The sequence below is a fragment of the Apaloderma vittatum genome, unplaced genomic scaffold (assembly GCF_000703405.1).
Source record: "Apaloderma vittatum isolate BGI_N311 unplaced genomic scaffold, ASM70340v1 scaffold8285, whole genome shotgun sequence".
NCBI classification, from domain to species: Eukaryota; Metazoa; Chordata; class Aves; order Trogoniformes; family Trogonidae; genus Apaloderma; species Apaloderma vittatum.
Genome location: NW_009718769.1, coordinates 17457 through 34870, shown reverse-complemented (window position 1 = coordinate 34870; position 17414 = coordinate 17457). Strand labels below are relative to the sequence as shown.

The 17414-nt window shown below is 36.8% G+C and overlaps 1 protein-coding gene across 1 annotated transcript in view; it reads right to left on the bottom strand.

Moving 5' to 3' along the window:
- Positions 1 to 16574, bottom strand: part of LOC104274674 (anoctamin-2-like) — a gene marked incomplete at both ends in the record, with an annotated part of 120452 nt that extends 103878 nt beyond the window's left edge. Inside the window, 7 exons of the mRNA XM_009870374.1 lie at positions 116 to 180; positions 5663 to 5704; positions 5926 to 5981; positions 8847 to 8895; positions 10488 to 10542; positions 11757 to 11908; positions 16476 to 16574. Of these exons, the coding sequence (XP_009868676.1) occupies positions 116 to 180; positions 5663 to 5704; positions 5926 to 5981; positions 8847 to 8895; positions 10488 to 10542; positions 11757 to 11908; positions 16476 to 16574 (518 nt within the window). The remainder of the gene's footprint in view (positions 1 to 115; positions 181 to 5662; positions 5705 to 5925; positions 5982 to 8846; positions 8896 to 10487; positions 10543 to 11756; positions 11909 to 16475) is intronic.
- Between the last annotated feature and the right edge of the window lie 840 nt (positions 16575 to 17414).

Genomic DNA, 17414 nt, shown 5'->3' with positions numbered 1-17414 from the left:
TATAATTTTTAACACTGATCTATCCAAGACTTGATTTCCTGAAGTAACTGGAAGGAAAATAATTTGCATCAGCTAAGAACCATGTCCTGTAGTATTTTATGCAAGTCTATATTACCTTATGAGGTCAATAGGTTGAAACTTGTAAAATACTCCATATCTTGCCCATTCTCGATACAGCAACTAAATTAAAAAAGAGCAACAGAAAATTAACTTAAAACAGGCACTCTCATCTGTTTTTACAAGCATCTTCTAAGAATTAAAAATACATATATCAAAAAAAGCAGTTTCCTATACTTCAATACAAACTTGCAAGTACATTTTTGAGACAGTTATGGAAGACTCCAGACAAGCCAGCAATGGGAGGATGGTGTAACCACACCTTTCTCCACATACTTACCCCCTCCCTACCACGTCTTTTAGATAGTCATGTTCAGTAGAAGGGCTTAATAGGAGAAATAAAAGGTGCTCTAGCCTTGTGGAAATCTTTGGATTTTTGCTACTTACAGAGCTAAATAAATCTATGGTGTCTAGGATTACACTGTAGATAAGTCCAGGTCCAAATTGATGTAATTCAGGTAAGAATACCTAGAGGCAGTAAATGTGTCAAAACCTGTCTGCTCTCTTGCTCAGCCTTCAAGGCTACTATACCTAGTGGAGCACATATAAAAACCCCTTCCCTCCTCATGCTGCACATGGACACATAAGTCTACACAATTATACTGCAAATGAAAATTCACCCACAGCTCACAGACAGCTCAAAAGCAGGCACAGATCCTACTGAAAATTTTTACAATGAGAGGAATCCATCAGGGACAGAGCCTGGGATAAAAGGCGATATTTCTGGACCTGTAGTATATTAACGACCATACGCTCAACTGCAATAGGCAAGTGACTCAGGATAGTTCTCCTCATTCCCTCTTTTGTTGCTGTGATCTGTGTGACACAATTCTGTAGAACTTTCAAAAAGAAAAGAAGAAACCTGGGATACTTCTCTACAAGAGGCTGTAAAGGAAACTGGTAATTATGACACATAAGCCATAACACTGTTCTGAAACAAAAGCCAGCTGCTGGACAGAAACTACCATGCAATTAACAGTTTGGCAGAAGAGTTAATTTGATAGCAGTACATTTTATAACTGTGTATGAGTTTATTATGAATCCAGAAAGGATGTTAAAAATTTAAGCTTTCCAGAACTATGTGAAGACCAAAGAAAGCTCAGAGGAGGTGTCAGAGGGATCTATTTCTATATGACTGTTCACCACATTTTATCTTCAGAGAAAAATAAAAATCAGAGCAGTCTCATGCAAAAACGTAAAATTTCCTGTGGAACTACCTCAGTCGTTCATGATCCTTTCACATTTTTATTGATGCTATGAAAGGACTGTAGACAGTCTAAGAAAACATGCTCATTGAAAACTATTTCTTGAAGTACAGAGTGTATAAAAATAATAAAAAATAAGAATATCCTGATAAATAAAACCAAATTAACCACACCACTATTTAGAGAATATAAATCTGCATCACCCAGAAAAATCAGGTGTCTCTTTTGTGCCTCTTTTCAGAAAAAAAGAGGAGGGAGACCAGAAAAAGGATAGCATATGAGAGGTGAGGTCAGCTCCTTTAAAATAAGGCACCATGTCATTCCTAGTAAAATTGGAGAAGTGATGAAATTGTATATTGAGAATGAGCTTCTGTGTGGGATACCTGGTGGCTCCAAGAGATCACCTCATACTTCAGTTTCTCCCTCGTTGTGAGCACTAACTGTCCCTCACCTATCTCATGGAAGTTGTAGTTAATACGAAGCAATGTAATTGCTGAGTAAATACCTTGGAGATTTCTACTCTCCTGTAAACTTTGGCTGGTATTGGGCAAAAAGTTTAAAAGCCGCTGGGGAGGAAGACACAAACCAAGAAACACATGCACACGCATACACAATCAGGTACATTCAGAGGATATTCTGGAGACAACTTAAATGCTTGTCTACTTTTTTCACTTTAATGGAAAAAGTAACTCCAAAGATAGTCAAAATCAGTAATTTAAAAAAAGTAATATATTCAGATTTTTTCAAAATGTGTAATATGTGGAACTTATCTTAGTTGGAGACCAGATCACAAACTCTTTAGTTCTGTCTGCAAAATATATGCTCATTAATCATGACACTTTTTTTTTTTTTCCCCGGTAAATAGTAGATTATTGCACAATGGAGTGAAAGAGCTGAAGAGGATGTTAGTAACCAAGCACACATATTTTTTGCAGTTATCAGTGGCTGTATCTCTCAGATGGTCCATTTTGACAGCTACCAGCATGCTACACCATCTTGTGAAGTTAACGGTTCAAATAAGTGCAGAGAAATTCAGATACTATAAGTGCAGAGTAACATGCAGAGTTATTTTGACATATTTTGAAGTTTTCCAATCACATTTTTGTACTCTTTATGATGTCTCTACTCCTGCAGATACTATGCAAATGAACTCAATAAATGCCAAGTGAGTGAGTAACACCTGGATGCTGCAAACATGCCCGATGAAGTATTGAAGTGTTATAGTTCAGAGTATGGAAACTGGCTTGCAACCATTTAAGCGAACAGGGCTATGCCACTGTATGCTCATTAAAGATACAGAATAAAGTATTTTCTCTTCATGGATCAGAGAATAACTCCTACACTGCTGAAGCAATTGACAATTCGGCAATGAGGTTCAAGGAGTGTGAAGTCTTGGCTTCTTGAATACTGCTCTTACAGAGCATAGTCTTGCAACACGCTTCGTACTTGTGGAATGAAATTATGAGACTAGATTTGATTTTCCTTGGCTTCAACAGGAGCTGCAGAGGATTGCCCTGGCTGCCATATTAATATTTTCATGTGAATACCTGTAGCTAGCTATTCAAAATCACCGCTTGTCATTACCCCACAGCATTACCTATAATTTTATTTCCATAAATAGTCATACTAATAAATACATTCTCTGATATATACAAAACAAGAAAGTCAAAGCTATTATATTCTTAAAACTACTTAAAAGCTGTTTTGAATGAAGCTACAGAATGGAATTTGAAGAGCAACAATAAAGATTTCCTAAAACTGCAGTCATTTCAGGAGCAGGTTGCTATAGTATTACATCAGACTACAGAATCACAGTGGTTATTCTGATTCCAAAAGCCATAGCACCAAAGGTGGGTTTATGGCATGAATGTTTTCTATCCACACGTGTTGCACACACTAAACCTCAACATCAGCTTTAATTTTACAAGATTAAGCTTAATCTGGAAGCTGGAATGAGCTTCCTTTCATGATATTCATTAAACCGAAAGGAATTCTAGAAAGAGTTTTGTAATGTAGTTTATTGTATTTTATCACATTCATTTAAAAGCAGCACTTTCTGTAAGTTTATAATAACACTTTCCAATCTGCTTCTAATATTCTAGGGATGTTGTTGTAGTATATGACAACAGTGTTTTTCCCAGATAGGTAACAAAGCCCTCCTGTATTTCTCAATGTCAAATATATTGCTAGCAATGAAGGGTTTCAGGTTGCCACTGGGCTAAAATCTTAAAGACCACCAAGTCTTTATAATCGTGGAGAGTTACTACCATGCTGTTGTGCAATATATTTCTTTAAAAGACTTTTTCTAGGGTAGATTTCATGCTAAAACACAGAAATTTCTTTACTCCACAGTCTTAGGAAAAGAGTGTGTTTTACTGACTGAAGATTTCTAGTTCTCACAGGATGTGACAAAAGTATTGTCTCACTGTGCATTTTCTCCAAGGAAATCCTGAAGAGGGTTAATAAGCATTAACTTTTTACATTGTGCACTGGTACATAAACCTGAATTACTTATGCTGCCTTATTGGCATAAGTACCCCAGATGGGCTTAGCTCATCATTTTTCGGAGCTTTACAACAGACAATTGAAATGGAAGATACAGATAAGTTAAAATGGACAAAATAAAGAGGGGCAGAGAAAAAAAAATCAAAAATGCCCCCCTTTCCTTTAAACCTGATCGTGGCTTTTCAGGAAATTAAACACTGGGACTATTAGATTCAGATAGAAAACAGATGATGTTATGCATAGAAATACTAGAGCAGATTCAATGGCTAGGCAGGAGAGACATATGTGAATAATCAATGAAGTATTTCTGGAAAGAAGCTTTTATGTTTTTAATACTTAACACTTCATAACTGAGACTAATAGGCAGAATAAAAAGAAAGTAGCACAAACTACAACTACTAGGGTAAATATTTTTCCAGACACTAGTCCTTTTAGGACTTCTTCCACCCTATTCCACAGTACCCAATCTTCCTCCATTGACTAATGTTCATTTACTTCTCTTCTCTAAAACTTTTGCTAACCTTGTAAGTTAGCAAACTACATAGCTGACTTTCAGAGTCTATTATTGTATCACTATTATTACTTACTCCGAAAATTCTGAAAGGGCAGAATAGACAGTTTCTTCATGAACAAAAAAAGTTCAAAATAATGGAAATAAATATACAAGCTTCTTTATCGTTTGTTTTCCAGCTTTTTGTCTCTTTTGCTTACTGAGTTTCGTATACTAAATTAAATTGTATACGGCACATGAAGACATCTAGTGGTTGAATGTTAACATTACCCATCAAACACTACAAAGATTATATTTTCAAATTTTCATTAACTCAGCATTGCAAAATTCAAATTTATTTGTATGACTTATGAAGTCAGTCTTAATTTCAAATACTCAAATAATCATTTGTGGTAATTACACTCTTGAGAACTACATTGTGTTTTGCCAAATCAATGGAATTTTTTTATCTCGCTTTCAAGCCAGAGATTGCACATACCAACATATAATACCACAGAGTTAAAGTATTTATGAAATAATTTACAAGTCACCAAGAATATACGCAATTTAATTTCTAGTATAGTAAATATTCTAGGCATCCAGACATTCTCCTCTTTTTCATTCTTTCCTCTCCCCCTTTCTCTCTTCACAATTTTTCCTCTTCACTTTCTATGCCACTGTTCCAATTCCATAGCAAAGAAAAAAAGTAAGCAAATGTTGAATGGATCTCAATGAATTACAGTAATTAAATAGTTTTGTTCATTTTTAATAGTAAGCATATGTATTAAAAACAGTCTGAATTCACAGAGTCTTTGATTATGTATCCCTTTCTCTTATGCAGAGAGTTAGGAGATTACATATATTCTCAAAAGTCTTTTGATAGCTAGAAACCTTTTATTTACAAAATAATTGGAAGCAGGTTTTATAGAAACTGCATGTAATATAATTGAATGCACAATGAAATGAAAAATAAAACTGTGTTTTATTCTAGTAATCACTGCTCCATCTGGTTATGGAAAGAAAATAATCATATGCATTATTTAACAACTTTTACTTCCTCATAGGTTGAAAAATCTTGTCTACACATGTGGCAGGAAACTTGAAGCATTTCAAGATGTAAATATCAAATTCACAGATATACTTCATAGGAAGACTTTTTATAAAGTCTCACAAAAATTTTTTGCATGTGTAAATACAGGAAAATAAGCAATGTGAAATATATATGCATTTGTAAATGTATTTGCTTGATTGACTGCTGGCTAATGCTTTCAAATAGCGTCTAGAACATTAACTCACATTTATCACATTAAATCTTATATGAAATTACTTTTTCAGTGTATTTTACCTTTCTGTCATTCATGTCATCATTTTGGCCTTCATATTCACCCTAGAGAATGAAAATAATTTAATAACTGACGTAAAATCAGATAAAATTCAACACAATATTACTCAGCTGTTCCTACAGTGTTGATTTTACTTTTAGGTCACAATTTGAAATATTTGTATGTAAGAGTTTTAGTAAAGAATCACGCTTATATTTGCATTGTCACAGGCAATAAACACTAATGACTGCGTGAGAGAACTATATTTTTAATAGAATATACGTACATCATGAAGTGGGTATGCTGCATCATAAACATTGTTTGCTATAAGTGTGTTAATGCCTAAAAAAAAAAATAGATAGTGAATAGCTAGGCACAGTTAAACAGAAAATATTATTACAGATTTAATTTCATGACATTGCAAAAGGGACTGAATTGTATTACTGAATATATTCAACATCATGTCATATCAGTATATACTAGCTTAGAAGTACTTTGCTATGGAAAGTACATTTTCACAGAAAGGCTCATTTCCATACAGTGCTTTTTCTTGAGTGAACTAGTGTGGTACAAAAGCTGTTTTGACCACTTTCTCATCCTGATAACAAAAAGGCGTGTGACTGAGGAGAAAAGCATCTGAGAATTCCTTCCTGAAGTGCGGCAGTGATCAAAACCACGGATCCCCAATGACAAAATCAAACAATAAAAAGCCCCTACACTTTCACTGAAGGAAGCTGTTGGAAGAAACCCTTACTCTCTGTGGACTAATATTAGATCAGGTCTCATTTTCACTAAGTTAGATACTGGGTTTTCTGCCCTTACTTATACTGATGCATAACGTCATTCTTCTGAGTTTGAAGCAACACTTCTTTGCTTGCAGGAGTTAAATCAGTTTGTGTTCACCAAATCCACAATTATGTTGGAAAGCTGCATGCATCAGGACAAAAATTGCTGAATCCTAAAGGCTGCAAGCAGGAAGACTAGTGGAAGGTGCAGAGGCATTTCAATGTCACAGTGACCAAGTACTACAAGAGCTTTAGCTACTGAATCGCCAGATAATGACCACAGCACCTACTAACATGCACAAGACTGCTACTGGTTCTCAAGCCCTGTAATTCTTAGACGCATCCTGTCTTCAGTCTCTGCAAGTGAAAACAATTGTTCTAGAAGGTGACAATTAAAGCTAATGTTAGTAATTTATTCCGGACATCTTTGTTTTCAATGTCCACTGAAAAGTAACCAGCTAGCTTGTCTTTAGGGATTAAAAAAAAAATCCATAGTCAAATTACACAACTATTATTCTGAAATGTTTGGGAAAAACCCTCTGGTCAGAGATGCTAGATAGGTATTTCCAATACATTTTTTCCTTGGTACAAAGACAAATACCCTTACCACTATGTGCATTAATAGAATCAGGAAATCTTCATTTGAATAATATCAAGATTTCTGATGAAAACATTCTATGTTTGGAAAGTTTACAATTGTTAAGAGCTATTCTAGAAGAAAATATGCCTTCCTTCTATAATTTCGTAGAAGTGGAATCAGATTCAGCTTTAGAGTTGAAACAATCAATAAGCAAATATGTTTGATGTGTTGTTATTTTCCTCCTATTATACTTCCAATATAACTATCCTACCTCTGGCACAAAATAAACTGTGGAATTAAAAATTAAAAAACAAACAAAAAACCACAAGAAAATAAGACGTTTGAAGATATCTTTTAAACCACTCATGATGAATGTTTTTGTGTTTAAGACCAGACTGACATACAAAGCATTAGATTGACATACAAAGCATTACATTTTTAGGGTAGGGTCTTAGGACGTCAAAACAATTAGTGAATTTAGGTCAAATGTGATGCATAATCACGGGTTTGCTATGGGCCAGAAAGACTGGAAGGACAGGAGTGTTAAAATATTTGCTTCATGTCAAATGGGATCTTGAGCTGACCTCAGCTTGAGGTAATAAACCTGTATTTTGATTCTAGAGTAAAAAAAATGTCCTGAAAGATGACTACTACTGCTTTCATGTCTAATGATAGTTTTTATTACACTATAAACCAGAACAAGCTATTACAATACAGAAAACTTTAAGTAAGATGCAAAAATACTCGCATTCATAAAGTTTTTTGCGCCCTTATAGGACAGACTGTTTCTTTCAAGCTTTCCCTCAGTCCAACAACTTACTACATCTGAGGAGTTCCAACAGGTTCTACATGGCACCTATGGATCACCTGGGAGAGTGACAGCTCCGTAGGCTGGCTTTTATGTCTTATGTCTTTATGACATAAGTCTTAAGTCTTATGACATATGACATATGTCTTAAGTCTTTATGACTTAGTGCCCCCACTGTACATTTTAAATACCTTGCGCTGCCTTGTCTCTAAAATCCTGCACTCTAGAGGCATCTGCTTCCACAGATGTCGTGGTTTAAGTCCACCCAGTCAGCAATTTAAACACTGCACAGGTGCTCATTCACTCCTACATCCCTTTCCCCCCATCCCATTCACCTAGGATAATTGTGATCTGCACATAAGTGGAAAAGCTTGCAGAAGAACTTCCAGAAAATGTGCCAGACAAGGAGCACTATCATTTCTTTACCGTAAGGGAGATAAATGTCATGATATCACAATGGGTGAAAGAAAAGAGTAGAGAAAAGAGAATAAGCACAGCTGTATATATTTTGAACCTCAAGAAAACAAAAGCTTCAGATATTTCAGGGTTACCTCAAAAATGTCACACAATGTCTTCAAAACAGTTATACTTCAGTCATACATTTGATTATGCAGCTCACAGACATAATCTTTAAAACTGCATTGACAAAAATAACCAGGAAAGATATATTATCCTATTGTAATAGCAAGAAAAATCTGTTCCTGGAAGAAATAACACAACATATTGTAGCTGACATCTGAATTTTCCAAAGCAGATCATATATTATTCAAACCCGATTTTATATCAACTGATGAAATGCAAGCTATGAGTCAGATTGTGCACCCATAGAAATGAAAAGCAAGCTCCCATTACCATGTCCTATCCAAACCAGAAGTCTGATTTTATTCCTCAGAAGAAGCATTTGTTTCAATCTCTATTTTTTGTGAATATGTGTCAGTGTACTTTTCTGTTCTGTTAGAAAAATAAATATTCTGTGAAATACCTAAACAAATCCCTTCAAAGCAACATATATAATTATGTTCCCTCCTTCTTACCCATGCTGTTTCTGGCCTTTGTAGATGTGCGTTTCAAAATTTCACGTACCTGTGGAAAACAACAGTGATATAACACATAAATCATCTTTTGGCATTATTTCATCATGGAGCTAGCAATAAAACCAAAGAGGCCTCTCTAGAGTTCATTTGCAGATATATTTAAATCATATGTTTCACTCATATATAAATGCATGACTTGAGGCCACTATTAAACACAATGCTATGGCAAGTCTTGCTAGTGGATTATCTGCCCTAACATTTGTAGGCTAAATCCTGCTGTGTCACACCCTTAATAAAACTATATGAAATATAAGGACTTCAGCTAGAATGAGAAATTTACACTAAAGAAAATCAAAGCAAAATCTGACTTTATAGAAAAACATGTAGCTTTCATATTTTGAAGTATAACACCAAGATGCACATGAAGTGAGTACATGTGCTGTATCTTTAAAACTCAGTTGCATATGGGTGTATGTAGCATGTCAGGGAGGAGTTGGCATCATATATATAAAGAGAAATCTTGCCTCTCCAAAATGTTGGAGACCTAGAAAGATCTCAGGAACATGATACAAGGTTTCTCATCAAAGCCTGCTGGAGCTAGGAAGTTACCACAAGATTGTAGAGGAGGTCGTTTTATGGATAAAATCCAGGCGAAGATTAGGAAATGGGGCTTAGTAAAAACATTGAACAATGAAGAGGAATCAGTAGCAGTGTTTCATAGAATCATAGAATGGTTTGGATTGGAAGGGACCTTAAAGATCATCTAGTTCCAACCACCCCTGACATGGGCAGGGACACCTTCCACAAGACCAGGTTGCTCAAAGCCCCATCCAGACTGGCCTTGAACACTGCCAGTGAGGGGGCATCCACAACTTCTCTGGGCAACCTGTTCCAGTGTCTCACCACCCTCACAGTAAAGAATTTCTTCCTAATATCTAAATCTGTCCTCTTTCATTCTGAAACCATTACCCCTTGTCCTATCACTATGCTCCCTGATAGGGAGTCCCTTCCCCATCTTTTCCGTAGAGCCCCTTCAGGTACTGGAAGACAGCTATAAGGTCTCCCCAGAGCCTTCTCTTCTCCAGGCTGAACAGACACAGCTCTCTCAGTCTTTCCCTCTAGGGTAGGTGCTCCAGTCCTCCGATCATCTTTGTTGTCCTGCCCTGCACTCACTCCAACAGATCCAAATTGGGGACCCCAGAGCGGGATGAAGCACTGCAGGTGGGCTTTCATCAGAACAGAACAGAGCAGAGGGGCAGAATCACCTCCCTCAACCTGCTGGCTATGCTTCTTTTGATGCAGCCCAGGATACAAGAGGCTTTCTGGGCTCTGAGCACACATTGCTGGCTCATATTCAGTTTTTCATCCACCAACATGCCTAAAGTTCTTCTCTAGAGGGCTGCACTAAATCCATTCATCACCCAGACTGTATTTGGCTTCCTACTTAGCATCTCCTACTCCTGGACCACTGGGCAGCTCCAGAAGGGTATTTGTTACATATTTATTGACTGCTTAGTGTTTTGCAGGAGCAGAGAAATGCAAGAAAATGATAAAATTACCAAAGTAGTCACCAACAAACAGTATTAAAGCAAATCTCATTTAGCACAAGAAGTCAATGATATGTTACTTTTGTTTACTTACTATACGGCTGCGAGTACCATTGTCAAAAAAAGTGTCTTTGTCTTTGATGTTATACCTAAAATGTTGGTGAAAAAAAATCAGTTATGTTTTTAGATGTAGTACTAATAAGTAAGATAATATAAAATATTGTGATTTAGAATTCATTTAGAAACCACAGTAAGTAAGAAAAACAGACATTTAAAGGAAATATAGATGAAAGAGTAGCAGCATAATAGACTGTGGTATTTAAGACCATGTCATTCAGAGTTCTGCCTGGATTGCAATTATAGTGGGCATAAATATGCAAAAATATCAACTAACGTAAGGAGAGTTCATCTACTGTTTACACACGGTGACCTTTTAATCTATTCCTTATAACATACGCAACACATATTAACATCCTGAGGTTGTGTTATTAGGTTTCAACCAGTATAATACAGACATTCGTTACTCTTTTTCAGGCAACTACCCAGTCAACATTTCACTTGCTTTCAAATAACTACTCCACTGGAATTATGCATTTCCTTAAACCTTAAAGCTATCATATGTGAAATTAGTTTCCCAGTTTATTGTCCTCAACAAATTCGACTTGTATTTGTTATTAATTAAAATTGTCAGAGAGCACGATAAAAGATTTGGTGGGTCATTTTATTCATTACTGAATATTATTTACCAAATATAAATACAAAGAGACACCCATAACGAAAAAAAAAGGAGTGTTTAGTGTCAAACCAGGCCCAGAAGTATTATTCTGAGTGAAAGGACAGGTGTTAAAAATTCCTTATCTGTATACTATTAGCTAAGTTTTAATTACCATAATATCAGGAGAAAAAATTCTATTGGATTTCTAGTAGATCTTTCTTTTTTCAAAATGGGCAGTAATATTCTTAACCAAATAATCAGGAATTTGATGGCAGAACTTTTACAGTCTGAGCTCAAAACTGAGATATTTTTTTTGTTGCACTGCTTCCAGTGCCTTACCCAGCAGAAGGAAGTAGAATACTGGCAGAAAGTCTCTGCAACTTAGCCTTCTGTTAATCCACTGAAACTGAACTCAATGCTAAAACATGTTCACTTACTTTATATTTACCTGACTTTCAATAAATTTGCTTTTAAAACTTGGAAATATTATCCATGAATAATCTGACAACTTGGATATTTCCTCAGGATTTCCAGAAATACTCCATGAACTTCTGAATTTTGATTGAAATACTGGTAGTAAAAAAATTACAACAATAAAACAATAAATTATAGCCTTCTTCATTACTTATCACAATTTAAAATACTCACAAATATATCTTCTCTCTGGAAAATGGATAAGAGAGGCTTTTCATGTTGGTATTTTCTTGTTGTGGCACCTGGGGTTGCAGGGGTTCAGTCAATTTACACCATATTTCATTTAGTTTTTTGAGTATTCCCCCTTCTTCTGTGATTTCATACATCTGAGTAAATAAAACAATGTATGTTAGCATGTCACATCTAAAAATTCACTAACGCTAAAAAAAATGAGATAGAATTTACTCTACACATGTTTAAATCTGTAATTAAAATAAGCTCCTTCTCTGAAGATATATTCCTGTATAAGAGCAAGTACCTGTATCTAGAAGGGTTTCAGTTACAAAAAGTTCTTGTCCTTCACAAGCTACTTCCAGAAAAAAATGCAGAATCCGGCATTTGTTCTTGTTGAATTTCATGCCGCCGATTAATGCTCAATAGTCCAATCTCTCTAGAACCTTCTGCGAGCCTTCTTATCCCATGAGAGACTCAACAGTATCTCCCAGTTTGGTATCATCAACAATCTTGCTAATGTGAATTCAACTTTCAAATTCAAATCATCGGTAAATATATTGAACAGAACTGGCCCTAGAACTGAGCTCTGAGGAACGCTGCTGGTGACCGGTCACCAGCCATATGTAGTCTCCTTCACTACAACTCTGTGAGCCCTGATGTTCAATCAGTTCTTTAACCAGTGCACTGTGTACCTGCTCATCTTACAGTCGGACAACTTGTCCAGAACACTTTACTAAAATCCGGAAAAATATACATCTATTGTCTACCCATCATCCACTAGGCAAGAAAGTTTATTTTATCAGGATACAATATTAGTTGGACAAAACTTTTCCTTAATGAAACCATATTGACTGTGCCTAATGGTTTAAATGCCTTTCAAGAGTACCCAGTATGAAGGACATAATTATTCCAGGTACTGAGCTTAGATTAACAGGTCTGTAGTTTCCTGGGTCTTCCCTCTCACCCTTGTAAATTTTAATAACTCTGGCCAGTTTCCAGTCAGTGAGGTCCTCCACTGATTCCCAAGGCCTTTGGCAGATGATTGAAAGAGGTTTTGCTGTAACATCTGCTAACTCCTTCAGAACTCTGGGAACAATTCCACCAGGGCCTGTGGATTTATGAATATTCTGCTGATACAGATAGTCCCTTAAAATTTCAGCGTCCACAAATAAAAGTTCCTGTTCCCACAGCTCTGGGCTGCTGACTCAGAAGACCAGGCAGTCCAAGGTCTACTATTAATATTAAAGACTGAGACAAAAAAAAGCACTGAAGACCTCCACTTTTTCTTCATCTCTTTTTGTCAGGTGAGTATCTTCAAAAAGTATTGATCCAATATTTTCCTTAAACCTGCTCTTGCTATGAACATACTTTAAAAAGCCTTTTTGCTGTCTGACATAACACTGGCTAGTTTCAAAAACTGTTGCTGAGATGTGGCCTTTCATGTTTTCTCCCTGAATATCACAGAATAACAGAATTACAGAATGTCAGGGGTTGGAAGGGACCTCAAAAGATCATCTCTTCCAGCCCCCCTGCCAGAGCAGAATCACCTACAGTAGATAGCACAGGAACCACAACTCCATAATCATCCTGTGAACCCTGACCTTACTTCCAGAGACAGTACAATTTCTCTTTCTTCCTGAGCTCCATGAGGAGTCCCCTGTTAAGCCAAGGTGGTCTTCTGCCCTGATGGAATTGCCTGCTTCTGAGTTTTTAAAAGATGGTTCTTAAAAACTGACCAGCACTCATGGACTCCTAAGCCCTCAAAAGCAGATTCCCAGAAGACAATGCCAACTAGCTCTCTGAGTAGTTTGAAGTTTGCTCTCCTGAAATCTAGAATAATGACTCTGCTGACCTTTTTTCTCATTACACTTAAAATATTAAAATATTGAACACAACTATTTTGTTATCACTGTGGCCGAGACAGGCCCCTACCATCACATCTCCCACTAGTTCTTCTCCATTCACAAATAGCAAGTCTAGGAGCTCTCACTGCTTGCCGCAGCAGTATAGCATTCCCAGTTAATGCCTGAAAAGTTAAAGTCTGTAAGAACACGAGCTACTAATGCAGAAGTTTCTCCTGTTTGCCTACAGAATAATTTGTTGGCCCTATCATCCTGGCTGGGAAATCAATAGTAGACACCCACAACACTTTTTCCATCCCCGTAACCCTCACCCAGAGGCTCTCAACCATATTATCCCCACCTGAAAAGGCCATGCTGTCAAATTTCTCCTGTACATACTGTACAATCCCTTCACACCATCTGCACTGCCTGTCCCTCCTGAATATCCAAAGCACTCTATCCCAGCACGCTCAGTCTCGTTAATATTAGAGACATCGAAGCTTTGGAAACAGACAATGCTTCCAGTTGGTCCTCTTTGCTCCTCATGCTGTTTGTTTTTCATACATGTATGTGCATATGACTCATTCTCACCAATCAAAAATAACTGTATTTTCATATTCAGAAGTATATATACAGTTAAAATTGCTCAGAAAGTATATTTTCCCAGCATGTCATTTGTTCTGAAAGATGATTTACAGCTGACCATTTGAAAAAAAAAATTGCAACCAAATCATGATGTTTAGAAGCAGATAAATACTTTCCACTGAAGATGCTTTGTGTATGGTTTCACTGCATGTTTGAATAAATAAAAATAACATCGCAGAAAATACCTTATGTGCCTTGAACACAATCTTTTTTTTCTCTGAACAGAACTATAATTTTCTTTTTTGGTGGTTGCTGGCTACATTTTTCAATCTTACATTGCCAAATCTCAAAAATACAAGAACTTGGGATTTTTTAAAGTGGATTTGTGTTTTCTTCACAGAAAATTCCTCTTACAGCTGTCTTTCGTTGCTAAAAACGTAAGACATGAACATAGTTTTCCTGTCATGCTTGCCTTGTGGTAGTGCACTGGTGATGCTCCATTTCTGCAGTTGAAATAATGTAGTCAACAAGAATTGTTAGCAATCTTCCCCTTAAAAATGTCATATTGCTTTTACATTATACAAAACAATTTATAACACCACAGTGAATTTTCAGGAAAATTGAGATCTGTTTCGCTTGTTGGTAGATATATTTCATTTTGTCTTCTTCTACACGCCAAAATAAATTAGAAGTACAAGCCTAAATACTGTTTTCATAACTGCTTAATCAATGACTGCATGTTCATTTAGTTTTTGAATATTTTTCATACTATTCAATAAATGTCAGTTATATGCCAATCTGATTCAACATGAGATATGCACAGACCTGACTGGTTCATTGAAATCTGTTGCTTTAAAGGAAACAACAATATAATTAATGTATAATAAATAGTGGTTAAACAAAGTAATTTGTCAATATTTTCAAGTGTCTTTACTCAAGAAGATTCTGTGTCTTTAGGGCCTTATGATACACTGTGTATTTTTTTCTCCCATTCAGAGGAGAGAAGAGGATGCAGAACTGTTCATGAATAAGGCAGCCATTGGAAACTATTAGCTCCTAGGCAGACCTTAACTCAGAACAATACAATGGCACTATTCTTCAATTAAAGTAGTGTCAAAATTGTTTCAGTATATCTGCAAAAAGCTAGGAGGAGAAAATTCCTATGAGAGAAGGAGGTAGAAAGGAGCAGTCACTAAAGATGCGCCAAAGGAACAAACCTGGGAAGGGATCAGAGAGAGAAGTTGAACACAGAGGTCCATTTCTAGAAAACAACGCCTACACGTCCTTCAATACGTCAGAAAGGACAGAGGTACTGTAGCTGCCCAAAATCTATTCATTTTCAAAGAGTGATTACAAGTAACCAGATTTTTTTTTCCAGGGATGCAAACACAATACAGTAAGAATATGCAAGATTGGCATTGCCAGGCATCTGACAGTGACAGATTTTAGCAACATGAGAAGTGAACAGCACTGAAGCTTTTGATGGATGAAAATAATTAATATGAAAAAAAACCACAACATCCAACCCTCATCCAGACCCAAACAAAAAAGAAACAACCCTGTGGAAGAAAATAAAATCAGTCTGTCCTTCAGTTCTAATGACAATGTAATTAAATCAGTGTCCAGTAGTGCAACTCTTACTTATCACTAACTAAAAGCACAAGGCAGTTCCACTGACCTCAGTGGAGTTGCTAGCCAACACACTAAATCATTGGAGGACCACAAATTTTGGAATCTGCTGCTCATAACTTACAATGTTTGCCAGTATTTCTGCTGAAAGCAGACTGTTAAGACTATAAAGAAGACAGTGAGCCAAATTTTAAATGACAATATGCAAGTCTGAATTAACTAAGTCGTTGATACCACCAAATCAATCTCTTCAGCATCGCCAAACTTCAGAAAAATCTTAAAGTAATAGTCAGCTGTCCTACTATGTCCCTTCCTGCACCTCACCTTTGAGATAAGTTCCTCACCAAAAATCCAAATAGCTACTGACCCCTCAGCTTTCAAATTCTTCCTTAAAACTCACCTCTGTCATCACTCTTCTGTACACAGACTGTCAGCTAGCTGCCTTCATAGCCTTTGAAAACCCTTTTGAAAATTTCATCTTAAATATGACTCTGAATACTAAATCATCTCCAAATTGATAGTAATGTGAAAGAATAAGGGTGAAAGTTCATTTGCTCTGATTTTGAAATAAATTAACTCCATGGGCTTCTACACATCTAACTATCATTCTGATCCCTCTTCCTTCAGTTGTAAAACTACTTGATAGAAGATAGAAGATACTTACCTTTTTAGTGGGCATTTTTATCTTAAGGAGTTCTGCTTCTCGACTAAGTACTTGCCAGGGTGCATGTATACGGACAAAACTCAATCCTTGGCTCTTATTCTGAAATATAAAATAGTGAAAACAGTGTATTTCAATAATATTGAACAGAATACAGTAATAAGGTTTCAAGATGTCAACTCCAACTAAATCATGCAAAAGTAAGCAATCACAGTAAATAACTAATTTTTGTAGGAGCCGAGTTTAAAGGTGATCTTTTCTTTAAAAGATGAATATTCTAACACTCTAATTAAATTCATCACTCTGCTTCCTACAGTGTAGTTGTACGTTCACCTCTATTGGGTTTGTGTCTGGTGGGGTATTGGTAGCAGTAGGGCTACAGGGAAGGCTCATGTGAGAAGACTCTAGAAGCAACCTATGAGTCGGATCTGTTTCTGTCCAAGGCTGAGCCAATCAGTGCCTCTGCAACAAGCATATTTAAGAGGCAATAAAATTGTTGGGCAATTTCTTTTGTTCCTGGAGAAGAGAGGGATGTGAGACGGAACCTATGGGGACACCAAGGCCAGTGAGGAAGGAGGGGAGGATGTGCAACAGAGCAGAGATTCCGATGCAGCCCATGGTGTTATGGCAGGCTGGCACACTGCAGCTCATGGGGGTAATGGTTGAGCAGATATCCACTGGCATCCCATGGAGGAGCTCACGCTGGATCAGGTGGATGCACCTGAGAAGGGCTGTGACTCTGAGGGAAGCCTGTGCTGGAGCAGTCCATCCCTGGGAGAGCTCTACCTTGTGGAAGGGACCCACACTGGAGCAGTTCATGAGGTGCTGCATGAGTCTCAGGTTGGAGAAACTCCTGGAGGACCAGGACAGCAACATGGAGACAGAAGGCTATAGTTCCAGATTTTGGAATCATGTGAACCAGAAACCCGCAAAATGCACCTT